The sequence below is a fragment of the Halichoerus grypus genome, chromosome 13, assembly GCF_964656455.1.
Source record: "Halichoerus grypus chromosome 13, mHalGry1.hap1.1, whole genome shotgun sequence".
Classification (NCBI taxonomy): Eukaryota; Metazoa; Chordata; class Mammalia; order Carnivora; family Phocidae; genus Halichoerus; species Halichoerus grypus.
In genome coordinates, this window is record NC_135724.1 from 86360892 (window position 1) to 86386038 (window position 25147).

General features: G+C 47.9%; 3 protein-coding genes and 1 non-coding gene across 8 annotated transcripts in view; 3 read left to right on the top strand and 1 right to left on the bottom strand.

The window, feature by feature from the left end:
* The window catches only part of LOC118525750 (uncharacterized), a 44519-nt gene extending 25940 nt beyond the window's left edge, over positions 1-18579 (top strand). The window contains exons 2-4 of one of the 4 annotated variants that reach the window (XR_013443505.1): positions 2086-2180; positions 14598-14912; positions 16005-18579. The gene's annotated coding sequence lies outside the window, so the exon portion shown is untranslated. Of the gene's footprint in view, positions 1-2085; positions 2181-14597; positions 14991-16004 lie in introns of those variants that run through there. The other 3 variants (XR_004912291.2, XR_004912293.2, XR_013443508.1) reach the window with 3 other exon arrangements.
* The window catches only part of ALDH2 (aldehyde dehydrogenase 2 family member), a 28966-nt gene continuing 7023 nt past the window's right edge, over positions 3205-25147 (bottom strand). The window contains exons 2-13 of the mRNA XM_036076617.2: positions 22295-22399; positions 19834-19974; positions 18659-18738; positions 16233-16344; positions 15543-15671; positions 14998-15111; positions 13065-13167; positions 12313-12497; positions 9107-9271; positions 7269-7426; positions 6010-6124; positions 3205-3629 (exon numbers count right to left, since the gene is read on the bottom strand). Coding sequence (XP_035932510.2) covers positions 3597-3629; positions 6010-6124; positions 7269-7426; positions 9107-9271; positions 12313-12497; positions 13065-13167; positions 14998-15111; positions 15543-15671; positions 16233-16344; positions 18659-18738; positions 19834-19974; positions 22295-22399 — 1440 coding nt within the window. The 3' untranslated portion in view covers positions 3205-3596. The remainder of the gene's footprint in view (positions 3630-6009; positions 6125-7268; positions 7427-9106; positions 9272-12312; positions 12498-13064; positions 13168-14997; positions 15112-15542; positions 15672-16232; positions 16345-18658; positions 18739-19833; positions 19975-22294; positions 22400-25147) is intronic.
* Positions 9548-9645, top strand: LOC118525763 (U6 spliceosomal RNA). The gene has a single exon (XR_004912303.1). It is a non-coding gene; the product is annotated as a U6 spliceosomal RNA (small nuclear RNA).
* Positions 22395-25147, top strand: part of BRAP (BRCA1 associated protein) — a 94908-nt gene continuing 92155 nt past the window's right edge. For both annotated transcript variants that reach the window (XM_078060960.1, XM_078060963.1), the window contains exon 1: positions 22395-22577. The gene's annotated coding sequence lies outside the window, so the exon portion shown is untranslated. The remainder of the gene's footprint in view (positions 22578-25147) is intronic.

Below are 25147 nucleotides of genomic sequence, written 5' to 3' on the forward strand. Positions count from 1 at the left end.
CCCTGCTCCTTGGGAACTGAAGAAGAGAGAAGGTCCATTACCAAAAAGGCTGACTCCCTGGGTGACATCCCACACAGGATATGTCAGAGGTTCCAGGTGTCAAAAGTGAGTGGAGGCGTCCTTCAAATGAAAATTGCTACCTGCCTTGTCATGAAGGCAGACCTGCTGTAAAAGGACCTGTAGGAGGGATGCTAGCATCCCACTTCTCCATTGCATTCTAGGCTACAGATTGGTGCCTGGCATATGGACTGAGTAACCTGCCGTTTTTTAACCCATGGAAATCATTAGAAAAGTTTTACAAGGGAAAATTACCCAATTTTGTAATTTAAGTAGTTAATAGAGAACATTGACGGAAAACAGTAAAGACAGAACTCCACCATGATCTAAGCAATATTCCAACACATGTAGTCTTTACAGCCAACTTCTCTAGGAAACGGTCCCCGGTTGGGTTTTAATTCAATTGGATACTGGTTTCAGCCAGCTCTGGGTGAAAGCCTCATGGCCAGAAGCAGCTAGACCAGAGTTGTGGAGGGGATCACATTAGACCAATGAGGAGGAAACCTCACACGGGAATCTTAGGATCAGCAGCTGTCCTAGTCACTTAGGTGACTGTCCCGTGCCCTAGACAGACAACTCTGTATAAGGATAGGAATAAAGAGAAAGCATCAAGTTTCTGGGTCTTATTACAATCCTGGCCAGAGTACTAACTTCCAGCCAAAAGGCAGGCTTTTTTCCTCCCCGTAGAGTAGCCACAGGCTAGAGGACTGCAGCCTGAGCGAGCCATCTGAAAGTGTTCCAATAAGACCATACTGCTTGAAAAGCCCCTGAAATGAGAGTAAAGGAAGAGTAAAGAAAATACTCCTCAAATTAGCACCGAGGTTCAGAGTCCAGATGAAAAGACTCAAAGCCCCACATTGGGCGCCAAATGATGTAGTTTCTGAGTAGTGTGGTGTTGGGGTCCTGCCTGAGCCAACAGCCGAGAAGGAATTCTTGAGAGGTCTTTGGTGCAAAAATGGTGGTTTTATTAAAGCATGGGGACAGAACCGCTGGGCAGAAAGAGCTGCTACCCCAGGATTGTGAAGGGCAACTGATTATATACTTTGGGTTGGGGAAACTGAAGCTAAGGGAAGTTCCAAAAGGATTTTCCAATGCTGAAGAAGACTCACAGCATCCTGGAGACCTTGCCATTGTCAAGCTAAGGTAGTTTTTCCCTCTAGCAAAGCATTAACGTTAAGACAGTTGGGAGTTTACTGGAGGAACGTTACATTCCACCTGCCTCAAGTATTTGTCAGGCTTCAGGTTAGAAGGTATTTAATTTTATCTACATTTCCTTCTGCCTTTGTCCTACATCACTTTTACATGCCTTTATTATAGCTTAGGGTAAATATTAAGCAGATAGGAGTGGTACTCCCGCTTACATAAGGGGCATAAGTAATAGGGAAATAACCCAGGCTCAAGCCTTCAGGAACTGAACCTCTGGCAAGAAGCCTGGAAAAAAATAAAAGACACTATGAGTACCCTCTAGGGAGCTTTCTTGTGTCTGCAGTCAGCAGGGGCCCTTCTTGGCCTTCCATGACGCCATTACCTTATCACTGTCACTGCACGTGGCACCTATATTGTATTATAATCACCTTTTTTGAGAGTCTTACTTGCCTCACCAGATTCTGAGCTTCTGGAGGTGTAAGTGTGCCTGATTCATCCTTGCATCACCAGTACCTGGCGCTCAGTAATCTCCCAAGGAATGTTTACAATGGAGGAAGGTTAAGTGTGCAGGGGTGTGGTCTTTTCCTCCAGCTGGCCAGCTTGGGCCAAGCATCCCTTTTCACACCCTCAGAACACCCTCTTCCTTTTGTCCCTGTTTACTGCCACTTCCCCGGGTAGATCAGCTGTGTGTGCCCTGAGGGCAGGGACAGCCGGTTCTGCTGATCAACCCATCCCAGCTGCAGTGGGCCACCCTCAGCCCGAAGGCCACCAAGCAGGATGGGAGAACAGGGGCGGGTTCAAAGCTTTGCTAGCCTCATGTGTCGTGACACTGGTGTTGCTGCTTAGCATCAAAACTAAAATACAGAATCATTTTATTGGCAGTGAACCCCATCTCGTCCTGAAGCAACAAGAAGGGGAATGTTTCTGCTCACTGGTCATAAAATCCTAGGCTCCTCATTGTGGCACACTGATTTCAGGTATGAACAACTGTGGAATGAGTAGATTTATTTGTATATATATATAACAATATATGCATAATCTAAATGATTAAGTTTATTCGTATTTTCTTAAATTTAGTTAACATTGTTTTGCTTTCTTTTTTACGATGCCTTCTATTTATGGCAGTTAAATGCAGTTTTTTTATGTATGGCAATAAAGTGCTTAATTTTTTTATCTAAATAAGAGTCGATTTAAAGAAAAAAGTAAATGATACAGGTATACGCATATATGACAAAAATTATGAAGCACTATTCAAGTAAGTCAGATTAGCCTTTAGTGGAATAGGGATTGTTGACCAAGATGTGGCTTAGCCTGAGTGAAGTAAGCCAGGGGTCAACCAGCGTGCTCCACAATCCCTGGACACTGTCTGCAAAAATGATACAGAAGGTGGATTTTCCCTAGGAGAGGATCAGACTTTTTTCTCAAATTGTTAATCTGTGACCCAAACATGATCACAACCTTCACAAACTCCTACAGCTATTCAGCTTTTTGCTGATTCCATTGCTCACCAAGGAATCTTCAGATTCCTCGTTTACTAACAATCCTAATTACAGGTCCCTTAACTAAAGTAAGGCAGTGTTCTGGACAGGAGATCCACCAGGTCTGGTTACAGGAATACAGACCTCACTTAAGATGAATAAACAGACATCTGGTTTCCAAATTAATCTCATGAAATTCATCAGCATGAACCTGTCTCATTTAGTCTGACCCAAGTTTTTTAACTTAAAACAAAAACAACAAACCTTGGATGTGAAGTGTGTCTTTCCTGGTTGACCGTCCCCTCTCTAAGGGCAGGACCTGGGGAGTCCTATTTCGGTGACTTCCCTAGGGCCTACCATAGGGCCACAGGTGGACAGGACGGAGATAAGAAATGAAAGCTATTTCCCCACAGGACAGTAGCCACATACAGTGTGACACACACACACACACAGGAGGGGACAACATCCCTATGTGGTGGTATTTCCTTGGGTTACTGAGATGGACAAAGAGTTAACCAAAAAGTGAACAGCAGCATTGTTTTTAATGAATTTTAGTCCAGAATACAGAGGAAGGCACTAGCTGTTGCCCTGACTTGTTAGTACAAGTGTAAAAAATGGCTTTTTGTTCCCCTATAAAGGCAAGTTACAGAAATCTATCAGATGGACAGAATAAGACATTTGAATCTAGTTTTGAAAAATCAGCCTGGAAGCTAGGAGTATTGTTGGCATGTAAAAGGCTTTCCCGGTACTCTTTGCTTCACACCCACCCCCATCTATCAATTAAAGTTCTGACATTTTCTTGATCAAGAGATTATGTGAGAGAATTTCTCTTTTGAGACTTTTAGTGTGCAAGTGTCATTTTTCTTGGTTTTGCTGCTGATGTCCTTGACCTCCGCCGGGAGTCAGCACAGTTCTTCAGGAGTTCTTCTGAGGCACTTTGACCGTGACCTGTAAGAGGGGAGCAGAGCAGCTGTTAAATCTTCCTGCTTCCCTGCGATCTGTGGGCACTCTCAGCTGGGGTGCTGCCAAGGATGAGCACAAGGGCTTCCTTTACTTCTGATAGCTTGATAGACAACTGCCCAATCCCAGGGACACAGCTAGGGCCCTGTTCTGCATGAGAACATTCTCTGCCTCCCCTTAATCCAGTCATTTTTTATTGTCACGGGGCAGAAGAGGGCGGGATTGCTATGGCATCTAGTAGGTAGCAGTCAGGAATGCTGCCCATGGAACGTCCCACGCTGCACAGGACAAACCCCACAACAAAGAATTATACAACCCCAAATGTCAACAGTGCTGAGCTTGAGAGACCCTGACCTACACCCATATTTTCCTCTAAAAGAATCAAAGTGAGGGAAAAAATAACATGCTAAAGCTTACAGGTGTGTCAGTGTGTCAAGTGGGAAGATTCCAGACTCAGATGGATTTGGTTAAATCCCAGCTTTACCCCTACTGTGCAAGGACTTCACCTCTGTGTGCCTTGATTCCTCATCTGCAGGATGGGATAAAGACAGAATATCCCTCCTGGGGTTGTTGTGAGCACTGATTGAGATAACCTGCATAAGGAAGTCTAGCAGATTCTGGCACAAAGTAAGCTCTCAGTAAAGATGAGTTCAAAAGAAGACATTTTCTCAGCAGTCCCCCCCCTTGCAAACTTGATTTCTTTTCTGAAAAGTTTTTAATCCTATTTTTGTTAGGATTATCACTTGAGTTCCCCAAACTCAACAGCTTACACTTGGATTCCTGCACGAACCACCTCAACTCAAGCCTCCTCTTTTCAGGGTCTCTCTCCCCCTGCCCTCCAGGAAATCCGGATACTGGGACTCCTGGGGCTCAGTCCTAGCACGGGCCCCGCAACACCGTACCTAAATAATCTCATCACTGTTTTGATGAACAGTTATAGGCCAGTGTCAGGTTCAAATCTGGATCTTGCCTCTTGTCTGGGACAATTTTATTTATTTTTTTAAAAAGGATTTTATTTATTTGAGAAAGTGAGTGAGGGAGAGAGAGCACATGAGCAAGGGCAGAGGGAGCGGGAGACACAGACTCCACTGCTTAGCAGGGAGCCTGACGCAGGGCTCGATCCCAGGATCCTGGGACCATGACCCGAGCGGAAGGCAGAGGCTTAACTGACTGAGCCACCCAGGCGCCCCTGGGACAATTTTAAATAAACAAGCAAACAGGTTTATTTTATTCCAACGAGCTTCTTGAGAACACAGGTTGTGGCTTACCACTGAGTACTGAATGAAGACCACGTCCCCCCTTCTCACCCTGCTCCCCTGGCTGGTTTGCGTGCCCTGAGCCTTCTCTTCCCCAGTCCTGGGAAAGCCCAACTTGGCCCATTACTCTTTTCTTTAAATATCACTAGTGAGTTTGTTGCCTGGTTAAACTGTAATTAGTGTCCATTGTAGAGAAAATTATTTTCACTTTGGTGCCTTTCTTTCCTGTCTTTTCCATAGTTATAAATAAAGGTACCTGAGTATATATATGTATATACAGCCTTTAAATTGGGTTTATACTGCACGTACTACTTTGTATGCTGTCTTTTCACTTTAAAGGATGATCATTTTCCATGTCAAATATCCTACAAAAATATATTTTTAAAGATTTATTTATTTATTTATTTATTTATTTATTTATTTATTTGAGAGAGGGAAAGAGCAGGCCCATGTGGGGGGTGGAGGTGCAGAGGGAGAAAGAGAGAGAATCCTCAAGCAGACTCTGCGCTGAGCATGCAGCCCAACGTGGGGCTTCATCTCACAGCCCTGAGATCATGACCTGAGCCAAAACCAAGAGTCAGATGCCCAACCAACCGCACCACCCCGGCACCCCTACAAAAATAGTTTTAATGGCTACTTAGTAAACCATGATTTGGGTGTTCCATAATTTATTGGGCATTTAGGTTACATTTGACTTTTTCATCTTTGAGAGATAATGCTGTGATGAATATTTATGGAATAATACTTTCTTTGTATTTCTGATTTGTCCTCCAGGCTACATTCCTATCACTGACATTAGGATTTTGGTATATTTATGGCCCTTGGTCTCTAATGCCTCACGGCTTGATTCTTAGTAGAAGCTTTTCCCCACTGCTTCGGCCCACTAGGAACCTCCCTTCTTCTCAAGTCTTACAGAACTTGGCGTATAACAAAGCCTAGCAAAGGACTGTGCAGGCATAGTGGTGGCCAGGTCCCAAGTTATTTCTCATGAGACAGAGCAGAGACTGGGTCCTCGCCCTTTCCTGTAGCTTCTGTGGCTTAAAACAAGAAACTAGTACTAAGTACTGATGGAGCCCAGTGTGAGGGAAAGCTGAGAAGGCGCCCATACTCACGGTTTTCACTTCGGTGTATGCCTGCAGCCCATACTCTCCCAGCTCCCGGCCACTCCCAGACATCTTGTAGCCGCCGAATGGGGACTGGGCCCCAAACACATCATAGCAGTTGACCCTATAATATGAAACAAGATTCAGAAGTAACTTGTAGGAGATGTGTGTGTCATACCCCTCCGACCTCCTGAATGGCTCTAAAATATTACTGAGGATAAATGGATAGGTCGAACCATAGTTATAACCAGCCATGTAGGAGCCAAAAGCAAACTACATGAAATAAAGCCGTAAGTCATCACCCCTCATGATGTGGTCACAGATGACTGTTAGTAACAGGGTGCACCACATCATAGCTTCCCATTTTAATGAATCGTTTTTGCTAACTAGGTACTTTTTTTGCAGTTCTTAAAAATTATTAAATTTTTTAAAAAATTTACTTGAGAGAGTGAGAGCGCGAGAGCACAGAGGGAGAGTGAGAAGGAGAAGGAGACTCCCTATTGAGCAGAGAGCCTGATGGTAGGACTTGATCCTAGGTCCCTGAGATCATGACCTGAGCTGAAGGCAGACACTTTACTGACTGAGCCATCCAGGCACCCCTAAAAATTATTAAATTTTAATTGAATTTAAAATTCACAACTTTCAGGTGCACAATTCAGTAGATATAGCAGATTCACAGTGTGGTGCAATCATCACCTCCATCTAATTCCAGAACATTTCTATCACCCCATAAAGAACCCTGTACCCAATAAGCAGTTATTCCCCACTCCCCGCCCCCCCCTTCTAGCCCCTGGAAGCCTCTAATCTACTTTCTGTCTTTATGGATTTGTCTATTCTGGACATTTCATATAAATGGAATCACACAGTATGTGGCCTTTTGTGTCTGGCTTCTTCCACTTAGTATCACGTTTATAAGGTTCATCTCTGTTTGTTAAATGTATCAGCACTTTATTCCTTTCTATGGCTGAATGACATTCCATTGTGTGGATAGACCACATTTTGTTGATCCATTCTTCAACTAAAGGACATTTAGGTTGTCTCCACCTTTTGAGTATTGTTAATAATCTGGTATGAACATTCAGGTACACTTATTTGTGCAGATGTAGGTTTTTATTTCTCTTGGGATGGGAAATCTCTATTATACCACACCCTGACCCAGAAGGAACTGAGCCCAGCACCCCAAATTCTAGGGTGTGGAACTAGATTCCAGAAGACCCTGGCTTGGGGATGCCTGCCTAGGCTGTGAGGGGTTGCCAGGAGGCTCTTACCACACAGTGCCAGCCTGGAGGGCTTGGGACAGATAATTGGCCTTGTCCAAGTCCTTGGTGAAGACAGCTGCAGCCAGCCCATATTTGGAATTGTTGGCTCTCCCAATGACTTCCTCTATGGTCTTGAACTTCAGGATCTGCATCACTGGCCCAAAGATCTGGGGTAAGAGAGTGCACAGTTGGGAGGGTGTAGCATACACAGAAACCACCTGCCATCCAGCTTTCACAGTGCAGAGCAGATCATTCCAGATTGAGCCCCCAGACATACCCTAAGAGTTCCACAGGGAGACAACAGCTCCCAAGTTCAATGAAACACAAAGGGAAGGAAGCTAATGGGGATCAGTTACATTCTATAGGCCACGTGCTTTACACCACTGATCTTATTTCTGAACAATCCTGCAAGGTAGGGGTTTCTGGCATGTTACACGTAGATTATTTCAAAGAATTTACATCAGTTTTTTCAGCAAGGCACACACTAAAAGCTGAAGAAGTAACTGAATGAAACAGGGTCTCTGCTCTCAAGACATCCAGGTTTATTTGGTACTTTCCCTGTCCTATTCCTGGCATGAGCCATTTCTTCAAGGAATCCTGGTTCTTTTTAGTGGAGAATGAGATTCAAAAGCCAAGTCACAGGGGCCAGATGTGCGGATGCTGTCGGGGTGTGGCCGCTCTCAGCCCTATCAAGGCAGAGCCCTGGGGGGAATGCAGTGTAGGTGGTCCTGATGTAATCAGGGCGTTAGAAGGAACCAATACAGGCTGTGTAATGAGTGCTGGGAGCCCACGGGAGCTCCTGGACCGATGAGCGGAGAGGAGGGGTGAGGCTGTGCAGAAGTGACAGCCAAGCTGTGATACTGGCCAAAGCCAGAGTGCAGGCAGGGAGCAGGGAGGAGGGAAACGGAGTGCCAGGCATAAACACACCCAGCACCTATCCTCATGAAATCCCACTTTCCCCTAAAAGGGAGCAGGACTTCTTGAAGAAATGGCTGATTCCAGGACTGCCTGGGGAGTGTCGAGGCAGAGGCGGGAGAAGAGTGCCAGGACTCATCATGGTTGGAGCAGGACTGTGGGATGGGGCGTCATGTGCTTTGGGCACTGGCAGAGCAGAGGCACCCCCCACCCCTCTGGAAAAGTGATATTTGAGATTTCAAAAAAAGCATCAAAGTAGTCATGATGGGGAAAGAGGCAGAACTCTGTTGGACTTTCTTCCTCTGATTTTGCATTTTCATATTATTTTATTTTGAATTATACATGAACAGGAAATATTTTCTGTGCATGAGGCTGCTAAAGGACTAATCCACTGGGGAAGGGGAGCGTGTGTGGACCCCGTGAGGGCAGGGAACACATCTTGCATACCTCTGGATCTCCAGGGTCTCTAGAGAGCCTGGCACATAAGCAGGCATTCAGTAAGTGTTTGTGAAATGAATGAATGAGTGAGCCAGAGCTGCTGTCCTGCATTCATCATGAGTGCTGAGAGGGAGAACATCGGGAACCTTGCCATGTGGGGAAGTCACAGCCCTTCGGTCTAGTCCAGTGTCCTGCTTATATGAAGATCATAAAAGGGCTGAGCAAAACCATTCCTTGACTCATGGCTCGCAGGGACCACAACACAAAGGCCCTGGAAACTGTGCAAGGGAATTTGGAAGTTCTCCCCAACAGTGGGTAGCCATAACGGGTGGAAGAGGGGAACGACCAGATCAGATAGAATTGTAAATAATTTGTCTTAGGCACAGAGCCAGGATTTGGCCCAAAGCCAGCGGATGGGTCATGGTATGAAGACGCCAAACTTAATTGTCCACTTCTCCTAAGAACATTCCCCAGAATGCTGGCCCCATGCTAACTTCCTCCCTGGCGATAGTCATGCTGTCTTGCACATCTCCGAACACGGTGGGCTGGATGAAGTAGCCACGGTCAGCAGCAGCCCCTCCACCGCACAGCAGCTTCGCCCCCTCCTCCTTCCCAGATTTGATATAACCAAGGATCTTCTTAAACTGAGTTTCGTCCACCTGCAGGAAAAGAAGTCCCAAGTTTCAGAGATGCTAGAGCCAGACCTCTCCTAGCTTTAGGCTTAGAACCACACAGGCAATGAATGAGACAATTGAGCAACCACTGAGGCTTAGAAATAAGCAAGGCTCAGAAAAGGAATTACAAAGGGCCAATAAACGTAAGTAAAGGGTCAACCAACCTCATTAGCCCTCAGAGAAATGCATATCAAACCCATTGTTTTTATTTTCCAACTATGAAGGAACTAAGAATTCAAAATAGTGAGAAAATAAATGTGGTTGCTTCAGCAGCACACACACTAAAATTGGAACCATACAGATATTAGCATGGCCCCTGCCCAAGGATGACACAGATTCGTGAAGCATTCTAGATAAATAAAATAAAATAATAATAAGAAGAAAATACATTGATGGCAAGAGTATGTTACATACATTCTAATATTCATATGCTCTCAGAAAGACTAATACAATGTCATATGTCAGTTGTATCTTAATTTTAAAAAAAGGCCTATAAGCTGGTACAGCCCTTGTGGCAGGTACTTTATTAATATTGGTCAAAAAATGAAATACTCATACCCTTTGATCCAGGTATTTAACTTCTAGGAATTTATTCTACATGTCACAATGGGACCTAAACAAGGATATTCACTGAGGAGCACTTTGTAAAAGTAAAAAACAGAAACAATTCTAAGTATACATCAGTAGAGGGGCTGGCTAAAATAATTACTGTTTGTATATATAATATATATTGTGTCCTTGTTAATAATAAATCTGTGTGAGGCGCCTGGCTGGCTCAGTCGGTAGAGCATGGGACTCTTGATCTCAGGATCATGACTTCAAGCCTCCTGTTGGGCATGGAGCCCAGTTTAAAAAAAAAAAAAAAATTGATCTGTGAACTGACACTGAAAGATAGCCTAAGGTATTCTGTAAAGGTGAGGGAAGCCTGTAGAATATGTTATATAATCCTGTTTTTGTTAAAACAAATATACAAAAATGTAACTCTGTGTGCATGTGCATGTGTGGTTATCTATGGGGAATAGACATGGAAGGAAGCCAAGGGGGTCTTATTTTTTCCTTGAAACACTTTTTATTAAAATTTTTATACAAGTTTATATTACCTTACTAATTAAATAGCCATAAACTACAAAGAAAAACAGGAGAGAAAAAAAAGATGTTGGGATTCATAGTAGCACCATTCACAATAGCCAAAAAGTGGAAAAAACCCAAGTATCCATCAGCAGATAAGTAGGTAAGGAAAATGTGGTATGTCCATACAATGGTATATTCCTCAGCCATAAAAAGGAATAAGCTATCAAGTAACAAAAAGATATGGAGGAAACTTAAATGCACATTGTTAAGTAAAAGAAGCCAATCTGTAAAGGCTACATACTGTATGATTCCAGCTATAGGACATTCTGGGAAAGGCAAAACCATGACGACAGTACACAGATCAGTGGTTGCCTAGGGTTGGGGGTAAGGGAGGGATAAATAGGTGGAGCATAGGGGAATTTTAGGGCAGAGAAACTATTCTGTATGATACTGCGATGGTGGATACATGTCTTTATATATTTGTCCACACTCAAAGAATGCATTAACTATGGACTTTAGTGAGCCCTAAAGTAAACTATGGACTTTAGTTAATAATAATCTATCATATTGGCTCATCAGTGAGCCCTAAAGTAAACTATGGACTTTAGTTAATAATAATCTATCATATTGGCTCATCAGTGAGCCCTAAAGTAAACTATGGACTTTAGTTAATAATAATCTATCATATTGGCTCATCAGTTATAACAAATGTACCATACTAAGGCAAGATGTCAATAATCAGGGAAATTAGAGGGGGGGGTGGGGAATGAAGGGAACTTTGTACTTTCTGCTCATTTTTCTATAAACCTAAATTGCTCTAAAAATAAGTCTATTAGAGCCGGGGAGGTGGGAAAAAAAATAAGTCCATTAATTAAAAATAAAAATAGACTGGTCTTGGCCAGCCCTGGAACCTGGGGAGTGGACACCAGCAGCAGACATCCTCAGGAGGATGGAACCTGTAGAGAGGCACCCATGGGTCCCAGAAGTGGGACTGGTGGGAGCTGGGAGCACCCCTGACCCTGTGGACTCCTTTCTTCTTGAGGGGGTGGCTGGGGGAAGCCAGCACAGGACCCTATGGAGAGAGAGTCCAGGATAGGCGGCGTCTAAGAATAATGCTGGAGTAAGGCCCAGGACATGAGAGGAAATGATGGGCAGAGACACTGTGTTTCTTCTTGTTGTAATTACTATTGACTGTTGTTTTGGTTAAAATGAGTATGTGCTCATGGTAAAAAAAAAAAAAAAAAAAAAAAAAAAATATATATATATATATATATATATATACATACATATATATATTTTTTTTATTTTTAAATATTTTATTTATTTGACAGAGAGAGACAGTGAGAGAAGGAACACAAGCAGGGGGAGTGGGAGAGGGAGAAGCAGGCTTCCTGCTGATCAGGGAGCCCGATGCGGCGCTCGATCCCAGGACCCTGGGATCATGACCTGAGCCGAAGGCAGATGCTTAACCACTGAGCCACCCAGCCGCCCCTATATATATTTTAAATCCAACATTTCAGAATAGCATAAAGTGAAGTAAAGTCCCTCTGCTACCCAGGCCATGGCCCTCTGCCCCACTCCCCAGAGATAACCACGGTTAACAGATAACGTGTGTGTCCTTCTGGAAGATGCATTTTTATGGATGGCCAAGGTCCAGAAAGCATGCATTCCTTTTTACACAGATACTCCTAATATTTATTATGTGTATGAAATTTACAAACTGGTTTCCATTTTTGATTTCCACTTCAAAGCTAGCCTGTGAATTCAGGTAGATGGTTATTACAGATGAGAGAACAGTGGCTCAGAGAGGGCATGTGGCTTCCCAGGGACACACAGCTGGCACATGGCAGAGCTGAGACTTGAAGCCAAGCCTGCCTGCCTCTGAGTCTGAGACCCCCTCTGCTTCTCCACGCTGGCTCCAGACACCCAGACCCATCTGCAGCAGCCGGGCTTACCTGCGGCCCCTGCTCAGTCTGGCTGTCAAAGGGGTTCCCAACAACACGAGACTTGGCCCGGGCAACGCTCCGCTCCACAAACTCGGCGTACACATCTTCTTGCACAAAGGTCCGGGAGCCCGCACAGCAGCACTGGCCCTGGTTGAAGAACAGGGCGAAGTGGGCCTGCTCCACGGCCCAGTTCACTGGGGAGGCAGAAAGGCACCCATGAGAAGAAACGGAGGATGAGCCTGGCCCCAGTGTCTGCTTATCCTCTTAACCCGTTCATGCCACCAACAGCACTGACCAGGACAGACCTGATCTCTCCCTTCTTGCGGTGTGGACACCCAGCAGACAGACACAAAGAGAGAGGAGGTCATAGCCCTCCGTGGTAACAGACAAGAGGGTGGAGGCAGGACCCACCCAGCCAGTCCAAAGCAGTCAGGGAAGGGCAAATCAGGGGGCGCCTCGCCAGGACCAGGAAAAGGGGTATGAGGAGGAGGAGCAGTCTGCTCCGAGAGAGTGTGCAGTATGGCTGGGCAGCTAAGTAGCACAGCCCGGCTGGATGGTGGGGAGCAAAGAGGAGAGAAGCCGGGGAGAGACCAGGTCATGCAGGCTGGAGGGCCATGCTGTGGACTCTGATCTTCGTCCTGAGGCCCAGGGGGCAGACACTGAGTCCAGAGGTTGCTGAAGCTCACAGAAGTGAGTGGAGCCACAGTACGGACAGCTAGTGGCTGCCTTCATCCCACACCTCCTCCCCGCAAAAACCTTACTATCTGCATCTGACATGATGATATTGGGGCTCTTTCCCCCCAGCTCCAGGGTCACTCTCTTGAGGTTACTGCTCCCTGCAGCAACCTGGACTAGGCGGCCAACCTGTGGGAAAGCAGAAACACAGACAAGCTCTCAGGAGGAGGAAAGAAGAACCAAATGCTCTTCTAGACACAGGACAGAGGACCCCACAACATGAGGGAGCAGCTGGATTATAAGAGAGCTGGAGAATTTCACCCTATCTAGCTATTCACTTACCACTGCTGCCCTACCCCTCTGAGCTCCCAGGACGAGAGTGACCATAACCACATGAGCAATATGGCCTCTACATACCAGACACTGTGCCAAGTGCTTCGTGTTCATTTAGTTCAATCAAACATAGGCACAACTCTTTGCCTTGCTTTAGAAATGTGGGAGCTGCAGCTCAGAGTGGTCAAGTCACTTGCCCAAAGTCACACAGCTGGTGAATGTGGAATCAGAATTCACACGTGGGCAGCGTGAGTCCATCACCAGGTCAAACTACTATCCTGCCCCCTTCCCACAGTGTTGTGAGTGTGGTCCCCCAGCCCATGGCACGCTCTGTGGGGGCAAGGATGGGGTGCTCCTCACATCCTTATTCCCAGAGCCTGCACAAAGCCGCCCTGAACCTATTTGAACGAACACATCTGTCTCTGTCAGGAAACCATCCCCTCTGTGAGATTCTCAACATCACCTCAAGGCATTGATTTGGGCAGCAGCAAATCAAGGAAAGAGCTGGGACCGTGCTATCTTGGGCTCTGTTCCTGCCCTCCTGGAGCTGCCATCACGGCGCACAGACTGGACGCTAGACGGTATCTATCTCCGGGGGAACGGCTTGAAGAGCACATTCGTTACAGTAGTCAGTGTGCTTTCTCTGGGGCCATGTGAGGAAGCCTCCCAACAACTGAAGGAGAGGAAAAGGTTACTCTTCAGAAGGAATTCTGTCCCTGCTTCGAAGGAGATGATGTTGAAGGAATCACCAGACATCTTACTTGTCCTTGTTCCTCCAGGGCCTGGCACAGAGCAGCAGGATACTCCTCACTCACCATTCATTCCCTCCCTGAGCACTTACTCTGAGCTAGACCTTTGCTGATCCCCCTCACTCCAATCTGTGAGGTGGGTGCACTTATCATCCCCATTTTACCAATGAGACAGAGGCTTCGGGAACCTAAGTGACTTGCCCAGGATCGCAGAGCTAGTAAGTGCCACTGAAATAGTAAGACTCCAGAGCACCTGATCTTCCCCGCTACACCATGCCTACTGTCTCTACTGCCTCCATATGACCATCCTCATTTTAAAGACAACAAATGGAGCCCCGAAGATATTCGGTGAATCACCCCATGTCATAATAGCGAGGCTGGGATTTGAACTCATGTCTTTCTGAAGCCCATGCTCTATGACTGTCAGGGCACTGCTGGTCGAGGAATCTGACACAGCCAAAGGGCTTTGACTCTGGGCAGGCGGTCAGCTCTAGACTTCTTTTTTTTTTTTAAAGATTTTATTTATTTATTTTACAGAGAGAGTGACAGAGCATAAGCAGGGGAGCAGTAGAAGGAGAGGGAGAAGCAGGCTCCCCGCCGAGCAAGGAGCCCGATGCAAGGCTTGATCCCAGGACCCTGGGATCATGACCTGAGCCGAAGGCAAACGCTTAACTGTCTGAGCCACCCAGGCGCCCCAGGTCTGGGCCTCTTTCTTCCACGTGGGATGGTGGCCCCACAACAGCAGCCAGAGTGTCAAGCAACCCACAGAGGGCTCCACCCGACAGCTCCTGCCAGCACACGCGGGGCCCCGCACTCAAGCTCCTCAGAGGACCCTCCACACAGTACCCAGAGGTGAATCTTCAAAGTGTCATCCTTTGAGGACAGTGGGAACTTGGGCCAGATGTGCCACAAGCTTGAGGTCCTGGTGATGCCTTACCTCGGTGGAGCCTGTGAAGGCCACTTTGTCCACATCCCCATGGGAGGTGATGGCGGCCCCAGCTGTGGGGCCAAATCCAGGAATAATATTGACCACGCCAGGGGGAAAGCCGGCCTGTGGGCAAACAGCCAGGGACACTGGGCGTCATTCTCCTGTTCCAAAGGGCTTGGACAGAACACACACCCCTCCTGAGAGGCTAAAGCAGCCTGCCCGGTACCCAGACAAGCTGACACCAGTTGTGGGGCACTGCTCAGGAATTCCAAATGGCACAGCAGAGAACCTACTTTTCGGGGTTCCCTGGGGCTGTTGTCCCTCCCCAGTGGCATTCTTCAAAGGGGTCTGGCAGTGAAGCTCAGTGTAGAAAACAGGTAAGGGGGTTCATTTCGGCTGACCTGTGATGAGGTACGGGGGGTGCAGGGGAGGTTCAGTCCCTGCTCTACAAACACCTGCCCCACTTTGGGGCCCCCGAAGCCCCTCCTAAGAACCCCCAAGGAGCCAGCCTGTACAAGGGCATTCAGAGGTCAAGACTGACACAAACCACACACCTCCTTAATCAGGTTGGCCACATAGAGGGCAGTCAGTGGAGTCTGCTCAGCTACCTTCATCACAACCACATTTCCGGTCGCCAGGGCTGGGCCGAGTTTCCAGGCTTGCATCAGGAGCGGGAAGTTCCACTGCGATAAACAAGAGCTGCTTCTGGAATCAAGCTGGAGCTGCACCGGCTCCAGGGAGGAGGGGGCGGCCCGGGGAGGAGAAGGGAGCACCCAGGGGGTGGCTCGGGGAGGAGGGAGCGGCCTGGGGAGGGGGGCCGCGCTGAGTTCTCCGAGCCCCTTGTGCTACTCCCACAACTCTGCTATGAGTTGAAGACGGATGGACATGGCAGGTGGATGGGAGCAGGAGCGACTCAGGCTCCTTAGAGCTTTACCATACTAGGCTCTGTGCTATGTTGTTGCCTCGTATTACCCCTCCTGCCCTAAGACAGTGTTGTGTTCCCTTCTGCTTTTCAGAGAAGGAAACCGAGTCTTACGGGGATCAGTGATTTGCCCAAAGTCAGAGTCCACGCATGGCAGCACTGGTTGGCTTTGTTAAAGCCTGTGTTCTCACCCACCACCCAGGCCGCCTTCCAACAACAGCCCGCAGACCCTCCCACCTGTGCAATCCGCCTGTCCCAGATCGCTGCATCTCAAGGCACTCCTAATAAGCCTTCATCTGTTTATTAGGAGCCTACCACTCACCGGAATGATCTGCCCGCACACCCCGACGGGTTCATGGCGGGTATAGCTGAAGAAGTCCCCATCGATGGGAATAGTTTTCCCGTGGTACTTATCAGCCCAGCCAGCGTAATAACTTAAAAAAAAAAAAAAATCCAAGCTTAATCAATGACTGGCAGGGACCCCTGTACACCCTGGCAGAAAGAAAAGGCTCAAACAGGCCCCTTGTAAGGCCCAAACAAGCCCAATTGCCCCTGCCCTTGGCTTAGTCCCAGAAAGACTTCCTAGGGTCACAGTTCCACTCTGGACAACTAAACTCTAAGCCTCAGAATCACCTGGGATGCTTGTAAATACCACATTTCAGGAGCCCACTTCCAACTTACTCAATCTGGAGCTCCGAGGCTGATCCCCAGGAATTGGTATTTTTCATAAACATTCAGATTTATTAAATTGTGACTGTTGAAGTAGCCAGCACCACAGATTAGCATCTGCGAACCATGGGTCGGATCTGGTGAGGAAGTAAAACCTCTCTAACGGCCAGCACTTCTGTATGCAGACCCCAAAGTACGACTGAGGGAACAGTCACCAGAAACAAATCCTCAACTGGCCCAAGCCCTCGTAAAGCCTCCCATCTAGACACACAGGGACCCAGGGGACAGAAAAGCCCAGCACCTTAGATTGGGGGAGAAAAGAGCAGTGTGGGTTTCCAGCCCATAATGGTGACATTTTCAGAGAAGCAGGAAAAATGAGAGAAGGGGAAAGATGGAAACGTGGGGTAAAAGGAAGAGTTCTGAAATGAGTGGGATGGCAACGCGAGTCTGGGCCCCACGCTGACCTGGCTTCGAACACGGGTCTGTGAACAGCCAGGGAGTTGCCAGTCTCTACAAGGGAAGGCAGCGCCGCTCCCTTTCTCCCAGGCTGTATGACGTGTGTTTTGCAGGCCCCAGAATGGTTACCTCATCAGCATAACGGCATATTCCTAAAACTCAGGAGGGCATAGGACTTAGCCCGAGCTTCCCTAGGCTGCTCTCTCTGGGGCACCCTCACAGCGCGTTCTAACCTTGGCACTACGGTCATATGGGGCTGGAAAATTCTTTGCTGTGCGGGCCATGCTGTGCACTGCAGGCTTTTTAGCAGCCTCCCTGGCCTCTATGCACTAGATACCAGTAGCACCCTTCCCTCACCCCCTTCTGTGACAGCCAGAAGTATCTCCAGACATTGCCAGCTGTCACCTGGGAGACGTGACTAACTACCCTGGTTGAGAACCCTTTATGTTGTCCAACCGCTACTTTTCTGGCACGGCTTCTTCCCCTTCACCTCTGTCCACAGGGTCACAGGGGAGTACTTGTTACTTGCGCAATGATCCGTCCACCCAGACCACAGCTGGTCAGACTTGAGGCCAGCCAATTGGGGTGGCATCTGGCCCCTGAATCTGGCATGAAGACTTTGGCATTTGGCACTAGGATAAGGGACTGCAGTGTAGTCAGTAGGATCCCGCATACAGGAGCCAGCCCAGGTGTGGGCAGCCAGGTTCCAGCACACACACTGGCCCTGACAGCGGCTAGGGGGTAACTGACAGAAGAATGAAGCAAGAGGGCTAAGATGGGCCACGGTGAGGCTCAGCGGCCTTCTAGATTTAAGACCCCCAACTCTGCAGTGCCCAGGTCAGACTGAGGCTTTGTTACTGTAACCCCAAAAACCCTAACAAAGCTCTTATTCCTCATCCTGTATTTCTTGGGCATTAAGATGTTTGATTAAACTAATCCCAAAGCCAGCAAGAAGGAAAGGATAAAGACTAGAGCAGAGATAGGAAAACAATAGAGGAAATCAACAAAACCAAAAGTGGGTTCTTTGAAAACTCACCAGATTGACAAACCTTTCACTAGACTAAGAAAAAAAGGCAGGAGACACAACTGAAAACCAAAATGAAAGCAGGGACATTACCACCAACCTTAGAGAGATAAAAAAGCTTATAAAGAGCATATATGAACAACTGTAGCCAGCAAATGAGATAACATACATGAAGTGGACAAATTCCATCTAACATAGAAATTACCAAAACTGCCTTGAGAAGAAAGAAAAATGCTTATGATTAAGTTACAACTTTGATATTGAGGGATTTTCTCCTAACATGTTTCTATAACTCCTGTGATCCTGTTAAATTATTCTATTTCTGGGCGCCTGGGTGGCTCAGTTGTTAAGCATCTGCCTTCGGCCCAGGTCATGGTCCCAGGGTCCTGGGATCGAGCCCCACATCAGGCTCCCTGTTTCACGGGAAACCTGCTTCTCCCTCTCCCACTCCCCCTGCTTGTGTTCCCTCTATTGCTGTGTCTCTTCTCTGTTTAATAAATAAAATCTTTAAAAAAAAAAATTATTCTATTTCTGGCCCCTACAACACCTGCTCCCCTGGGGGACGGCCAGAACAAAGAGCTGGAAGCCTGAGCCCATACCGGAAGCATTTGAGAACCATGTCCAGATCCACCAGGTAGGAGATGACATAGGGCTTGCCGTTATCCAGGGTCTCCAAGGCCTGAGAAAAGAGAACAGTCAGCACAGACATGCAGGCACAGGATTGAATCAAAGCAATCGGTGACGACCAACGCTGAAGCTCAGCACAGACCAAGAAGGGCTGATGGGCTACTTTGTGCCACTGAATGCCATGGCATTTCTGGCCCATCGCCCCTCCCTCTCCCAAGACAGGAGAGCGAGGGGTGGGGAGAGGAACGGTGCACCAACTTCACGTGCACGTGTTTTCCAGGTTCTGCTCTAAGCCAAATCTGGGGCTGGGGGTAAGAGACAAACATGGGGGCTGAGAGAGCAAAGCGCCAGTGACTAATGACATGAAGCCTCAATCACGAGTGTTAAGAGTGCTAGAAAGGAGAAGCCAGGCTGCCCAGCCCAGTCTGAGAGTCTTAGCCCTCTAGCCTAAACCTGAAGGATATGTAGGAGGTAACTAGGCAAGGGGGAAGGTACAAATGATGACAAAATGAAAAGCACCCCAAGCAGAGAGAACAGCATGTGCAAAGGCCCTGATGGCTCAAAGAAGCCAGGCAGTCAAGACGCTGAGGGAAGGCTGGTGAGCTGAGCGGTGTGTGTGAGGGCCATGGTCCAGCATTAGTTGGGAGACGGAGTCAGACCAGGCAGGGCCTTGTAGACCATGATGAGAGAATAGGACTTTATCCTAAGGATATACAGGATGCCATGGAAGGCTTCAGAGTGGAGCACCATGGTATAATTTGCCTTCTAGAAGGTTCACTCTGGCTGCTATTTGCAGATTGGACTGGGGAGAGGAGAGGGTATTGGCTCTTGGTTTCTTCTGCCTCTGGCAGCCAGAGAGAAGGCCCACCACACAGAGGGGCTCCGAGGGAGGTGTCCATCCCTGGGGGTCTCGGGGAAGGCTCCCCATTGTGGCTCCCCTTTCCACCCCGTCTCCTCCTTTCTTAGCCATCATAGGGGACAATGAGAGGCTCCTCTGGTTGGTACAGGGGCATACCCCAAAAATGTCCAGCCTATGCCATTCTGACCAGTTACAGGTTGGCAATGCAGCCCCCTTTCCTGGATGGCTGTGGGATGCTCTGAGCCTATTCACCACATGGGATGAGAGGGGAGGGGGCTGAGAACTCACTGCTAGGTAGGTCCGGTCCCGCTCAATCAGATCAGCCAGGCGGTTCAGCAGGCGGCCCCTGTCGGACGCGTCCATGCGGCGCCAGGGTGAGCCCAGCTGGAAGGCGGCCCGGGCAGCCTTTACTGCCCTGTCCACGTCTTCCTGGAAAACACCCACCAAGGCAGCTCAGGCCTTCTCAGCACTAACTGCCTCCAGTTACCACCCAGCCCGCTGCCAAACACCCCCATGGGACTTCAGTCAATGCCTGTGTGGAAACTCGCCCCGAACAGCCCTTCCCCACCGCGAAGGCCCTGCCTGTGGAGCTTCAGATTCTCCTTGCCCTCCTTTCACGGAGGGAGTGAGGATCCTGACCGTTACCGTTTCTGTATTTTCATTTCGGAATCCCCCAAAGAGTTTTGGAGGGAAACATTCAGGGCTCTGTGCTTAGAATTTGACCATTTTCCCCCTCTTCCTAAGAAAGTAAGCCCAGAGAACTTAAGCATTCCTTCTAAGATGACTGGCAGTCTGCACCTAATATAGGTTTAACCAGCTTCCCTCTCCTTGGAGAAGCAGTAAAATCAACACAGATAGCAGTTTTCATACAGCGAGAGGTGTAGCAGGAGGCTGGAAGCATGGTTTTCATTAATATTAAACATATTTACCGGGGTGCCTGGGTGGCTCATGGGGCGCCTGGGTGGCTCAGTCGTTAAGCGTCTGCCTTCAGCTCAGGTCATGATCCCAGGGTCCTGGGATCGAGCCCCACATCGGGTCCCCTGCTCTGCAGGAAGCCTGCTTCTCCCTCTCCCACTCCCCCTGCTTGTGTTCCTGCTCTCGCTGTCTCTCTCTCTGTCAAATAAATAAAATCTTAAAAAGAAAAACATATTTACCATCAGACTACCCTATAAGCCAGAAAAGTACTATATTCACATTTGCTTTTAGCAGAGGGAGCAGGGCTTTATACATGAATATAGAAAACTGTTAAAGCAGAGGGCAAGAGGCATTCTTAAAATATTTTCAGTGCCTTTTCTTTTTTTTAAGATTTATTTATTTATTTTTTTAAAGATTTTACTTATTTATTTGACAGAGAGAGACACAGGGAGGGAGGGAACACAAGCAGGGGGAGTGGAGGAGGGAGAAGCAGGCTTCCCGCCAAGCAGGGAGTCTGATGCGGGGCTCGATCCCAGGAACCCAGGATCATGACCTGAGCTGAAGGCAGATGCTTAACGACTGAGGCATCGAGGCGCCCCTCTTTTTTTAAGATTTATTTATTTATTTTAGAGAGAGAGTGAGCATGAGTCGGGGAGGGGTAGAGGGAGAAAGAGAGAATCCCCCACTGAGCGCGGGAGCCCGATGTGGTGCTCAGTCAGTCTCACAACCCTGAGATCATGACCTGAGCTGAAACCAAGAGTCAGACGCTCAACCAACTGAGCCATCCAGGCACCTCTCAAGGCCTTTTCTTTAAAAAAAAAAAAAAAGAGAGAGAGAGAGAGAAGATAGTAGGAACGGAAAATGAAGGGGGGGAAATCGGAGGGGGAAATGAACCATGAAAGACTATGGACTCTGAGAAACAAACTGAGAGTTCTAGAGGGGAGGGGGGTGGGGGGATGGGTTAGCATGGTGATGGGTATTAAAGAGGGCATGTATTGAATGGAGCACTGGGTGTTATATGCAAACAATGAATCATGGAACACTACATCAAAAACGAATGATGTATGGTGATTAACATAATAAAATAAAATTTAAAAAAATAATAAATAAAAAATAAAATAAATGCTCCATAATTTGAAAACAAATTTTTTTTTACTAAAAGTCTAATTTTTTTTTTTTTAAAGATTTATTTATTTATTTATTTATTTGAGACAGAGAGAATGAGAGAGAGAGAGAGCACATGAGAGGGGGGAGGGTCAGAGGGAGAAGCAGGCTCCCTGCCGAGCAGGGAGCCCGATGCGGGACTCGATCCAGGGACTCCAGGATCATGACCTGAGCCGAAGGCAGTCGCTTAACCAACTGAGCCACCCAGGCGCCCTAAAAGTCTAATTTTTAAGTTGTAAAATTATTATAACTATTTTTTATTGCAAGTATGTATAATTCCAACATAATGTAAATACACCACCAACACCAGACTAGATCTCAGAAGACCCAAATTCTAGTCCACAAGATTCCTCCATCTAGATGTGTACCTCCCTTCTCTGACCTTCAACTTCTAGGTCTAGAAAAGAGAGATTGGATTAGATGTTCCCAAATTTAGTTCCAAGTCTACAATTCTACCACTGTGTGAATTATTGAACCCGGGTATAATCTAGCACCTTTGTTGGAAGGAAAAGTTTTTGTTGATTCATTTACTCAAAAGATGTTCATTGGCATTTTTGAGTTATGAAAATAATACACACCTGGTAAAGTTTCAACCACATAAAAACATATAAAGTACACAATGAAACCACCCTTGCCTGCTCCCGCCCCGAGGTAGGTCACCAGTTCTCACCTTGTCTCCTTCAGCTACCTGACAGATAACTTCTCCGGTGGATGGATTGATGGTGGGGAATGTTTTCTTGCTGACAGCATCGTGCCACTCATTGTTTATGAAGATCTATGAGAAGGAAGAAAGTTCTCAGGACCGGCTCTCAACCCAACACTGACAACCAGTGATGTGGCAGAAAAAAATCAGAACACATATGAATTAGCCTCAGAGTGATATGGTGTGAAGTTTCAAGCCCCAGCCCTGGAGACAACCAGGTTGGAGTGCCCCCTCTGCCAAGCGGCCTCGGGTAAGTCATTTGCCCTTCGTTTCTTTGATCTGAGAAATGAAGAGAATGTGTCTACCATATCAGTTGTCCATACTGTTGTGCAACATGTCAAAATTTGGTGGCTTAAATGATCCATCATCCTCTCACAATCGTGTCCACTGATGAGGCTCAGCTGCACAGGGCTTGGCTGGGCTGGCTCATGGGATTGCAGAGCAAGGGTGCACGGGGCTGGATGTGCACGAGGGGTTCTGCATCACATATATGTCTGCTTGGGCCTCCTGATTGTATGGCAGACTCAGGCTCGTCAGCCTTCTCCAATGACAGCTGGCTTCCCCAGACAGTGTGCCGAGAGACCACGCAGAAGCTGAAAGGCTTCCTAAGATCCAGCTTCTGAAGTCACACGGCCTCATTTCTGCCACCAAGCTTCACTGGTCAGTGTGAGTCACAGGCCCAGTCCAGATCTCGGGGAGGGGAGAGAGCCTCCACTACTCCTTGGGAGGAGCAGCAAAGAATTTGCAACCATCTCTCCTCTAGCACACTACTGCACAGTGTTGTTGTGAGAACGGGGTCAGATTATTCTTTGACCATTCAGTAAACATGTAGTGAACACCTGTGATGGGCCAGGCACTGTTCTAAGGCTGAGGACACAGTGGCAACCCAACCCGATAAAGACCTTTCTCACTCATGGAGCTGGTGTTCTGGTGTAGAGAAGCAGGTAGAGAAGCAATACACAAGGCAACCTCAGATTGCAGTGGTAGGTACAAAGGAGGAACATAGGACCCACAAAGAGTACTAAAGTGGGGGAAGACAGAGAACTTTAGATGGAATGGTCGGGAGGGTCTCTCTGATAAGCAGATATTTCACTCAAGCCCTGACTGATGAAAAGGAGCCAGCCACAGGAAGAGTAGGAGGATAAGCACTCCAGGCAGCAGGAAGAGCAAGTGCAAAGGCCCTGGGGTAGGAATAAGCCTGGTGCATTTGAGGAAAAACAAAAGTGACCAGAGTTAACTGGCAAACCAAGAAGGAAGTGCTAGGACATGGGATCAGAGAGCAGGGTAGGTCCCGTGAAGAAGCCCTCAGTTCAGCGCCTGGCAGCAATCATTGCTAATGCTGTTGTGAGGATTAACTGCAACCACGTCTGGAGAGAGACCATTCGCTGGTTTAATGAGGCCAATGTCAGGGGAGGATGGAACCCTCTTCATTCACTCAGAGAAAAGGTCCTTATCTAAAGCTGCTTCATCAAGTGCCAAAATTCACTCTCTGCTTCTAAGAGCCAGGCAATGGCCTCGAGGGAGACCAGGGAAAACTCTCCCAGCAAGCTGTTCCCCTTCCGGATGGGGAAGCTGGTCTGAGGGTCGGGGACACTTGGTCACTTCGCCAGGGCTGAGCAAAGGTCACAGTCAGGGTGAACGTCAGTTCAAGGCCACTCTGCCTTCCTTCCTCAAGGGCTTTCCTTGGCCCCAGCATCCCAACATGGCCTGGCTCTGGCTCAGGACCCTGGGGGGTTATCTTCAGTTACTCTGGGCCAGAGTCTAGAACCACAAACAAGACCAAGCCACCAAGCAAAGTCGGAAGTTTGGCCAGGGCCAAAGATTTTGGGGCCAGCAGAGCCCAGGGAGGGCTGGCCTGGCTCTGTGGTCAAGAGCAGGGTCCAGACGAGCACCTGGATGAATCCAGGGCTCCTGTGATCCTAGTTGTGTCACATGGGGCATGGCACTTCACCTCACTCTGTAGTGAGAACCACCGCAGTACCCAGACGGCAAGTGAGGGCTCCAGGTGTATGCTCCGGGCTTCGGGGGAAGTAAGTGTGCCATGCTGTGGCGGTGTCCGTGGGACCAGGTGGCACAGGAAGGAGCTGGTTAGGAAAGGGTCTACCAGGGGTCACTTTCCCAGCCTCAAATCTGGTATAAGCATTTCCCACACGTCCCCTTTTAGGATGGATTTCACTATTCCTGACAGCACTGCTGCAGCAAACAGCCTAGGATGCGCATCTTTGCGAACTTGGGACAGATGACCGTATAAATATCAGAAAACTGCTGAGTTAGAGGGTAACGTGATCCTTGGGCTGCCTCCAGACACTTGGGTGGTGTGGTGGGTGCCTAGAAGCTGCGGACCCCAGGGAGGAGGCCTAACCAAGGCGAGGACAGAGCGACATTCCAGTGCCACCCCCACCCCAAGGCACTGGACAGTCATCATCTGTGCAAGGTCTCCAAAAACAGGTTCAGTGGTGTTCAGTAGCTCCAATTTGGCAGACAGGATGCACTCTAGAAAGATTTTAATTCAAGCTTTGATGCATGATAGAATTGGGGATTTGTGGGGCCCTGGGTGGCTCAGTCATTAAGCCTCTGCCTTAGGCTCAGTCATGATCCCAGGTCCTTGGGATCGAGCCCCACCTTCCCATCTTCGGACTCTCTGCTCAGCGGAGAGCCTGCTTCACCATCACTCTCTGCTCCTCCCCCTGCTCGTGTTCTGTCTCTCTCATACTCTCTCCCTCTCAAATAAATAAAATCTTTGAAAAAAAGCGGGGGGGGGGGCGCCTGGGTGGCTCAGTCGTTAAGCGTCTGCCTTTGGCTCAGGTCATGATATCAGGG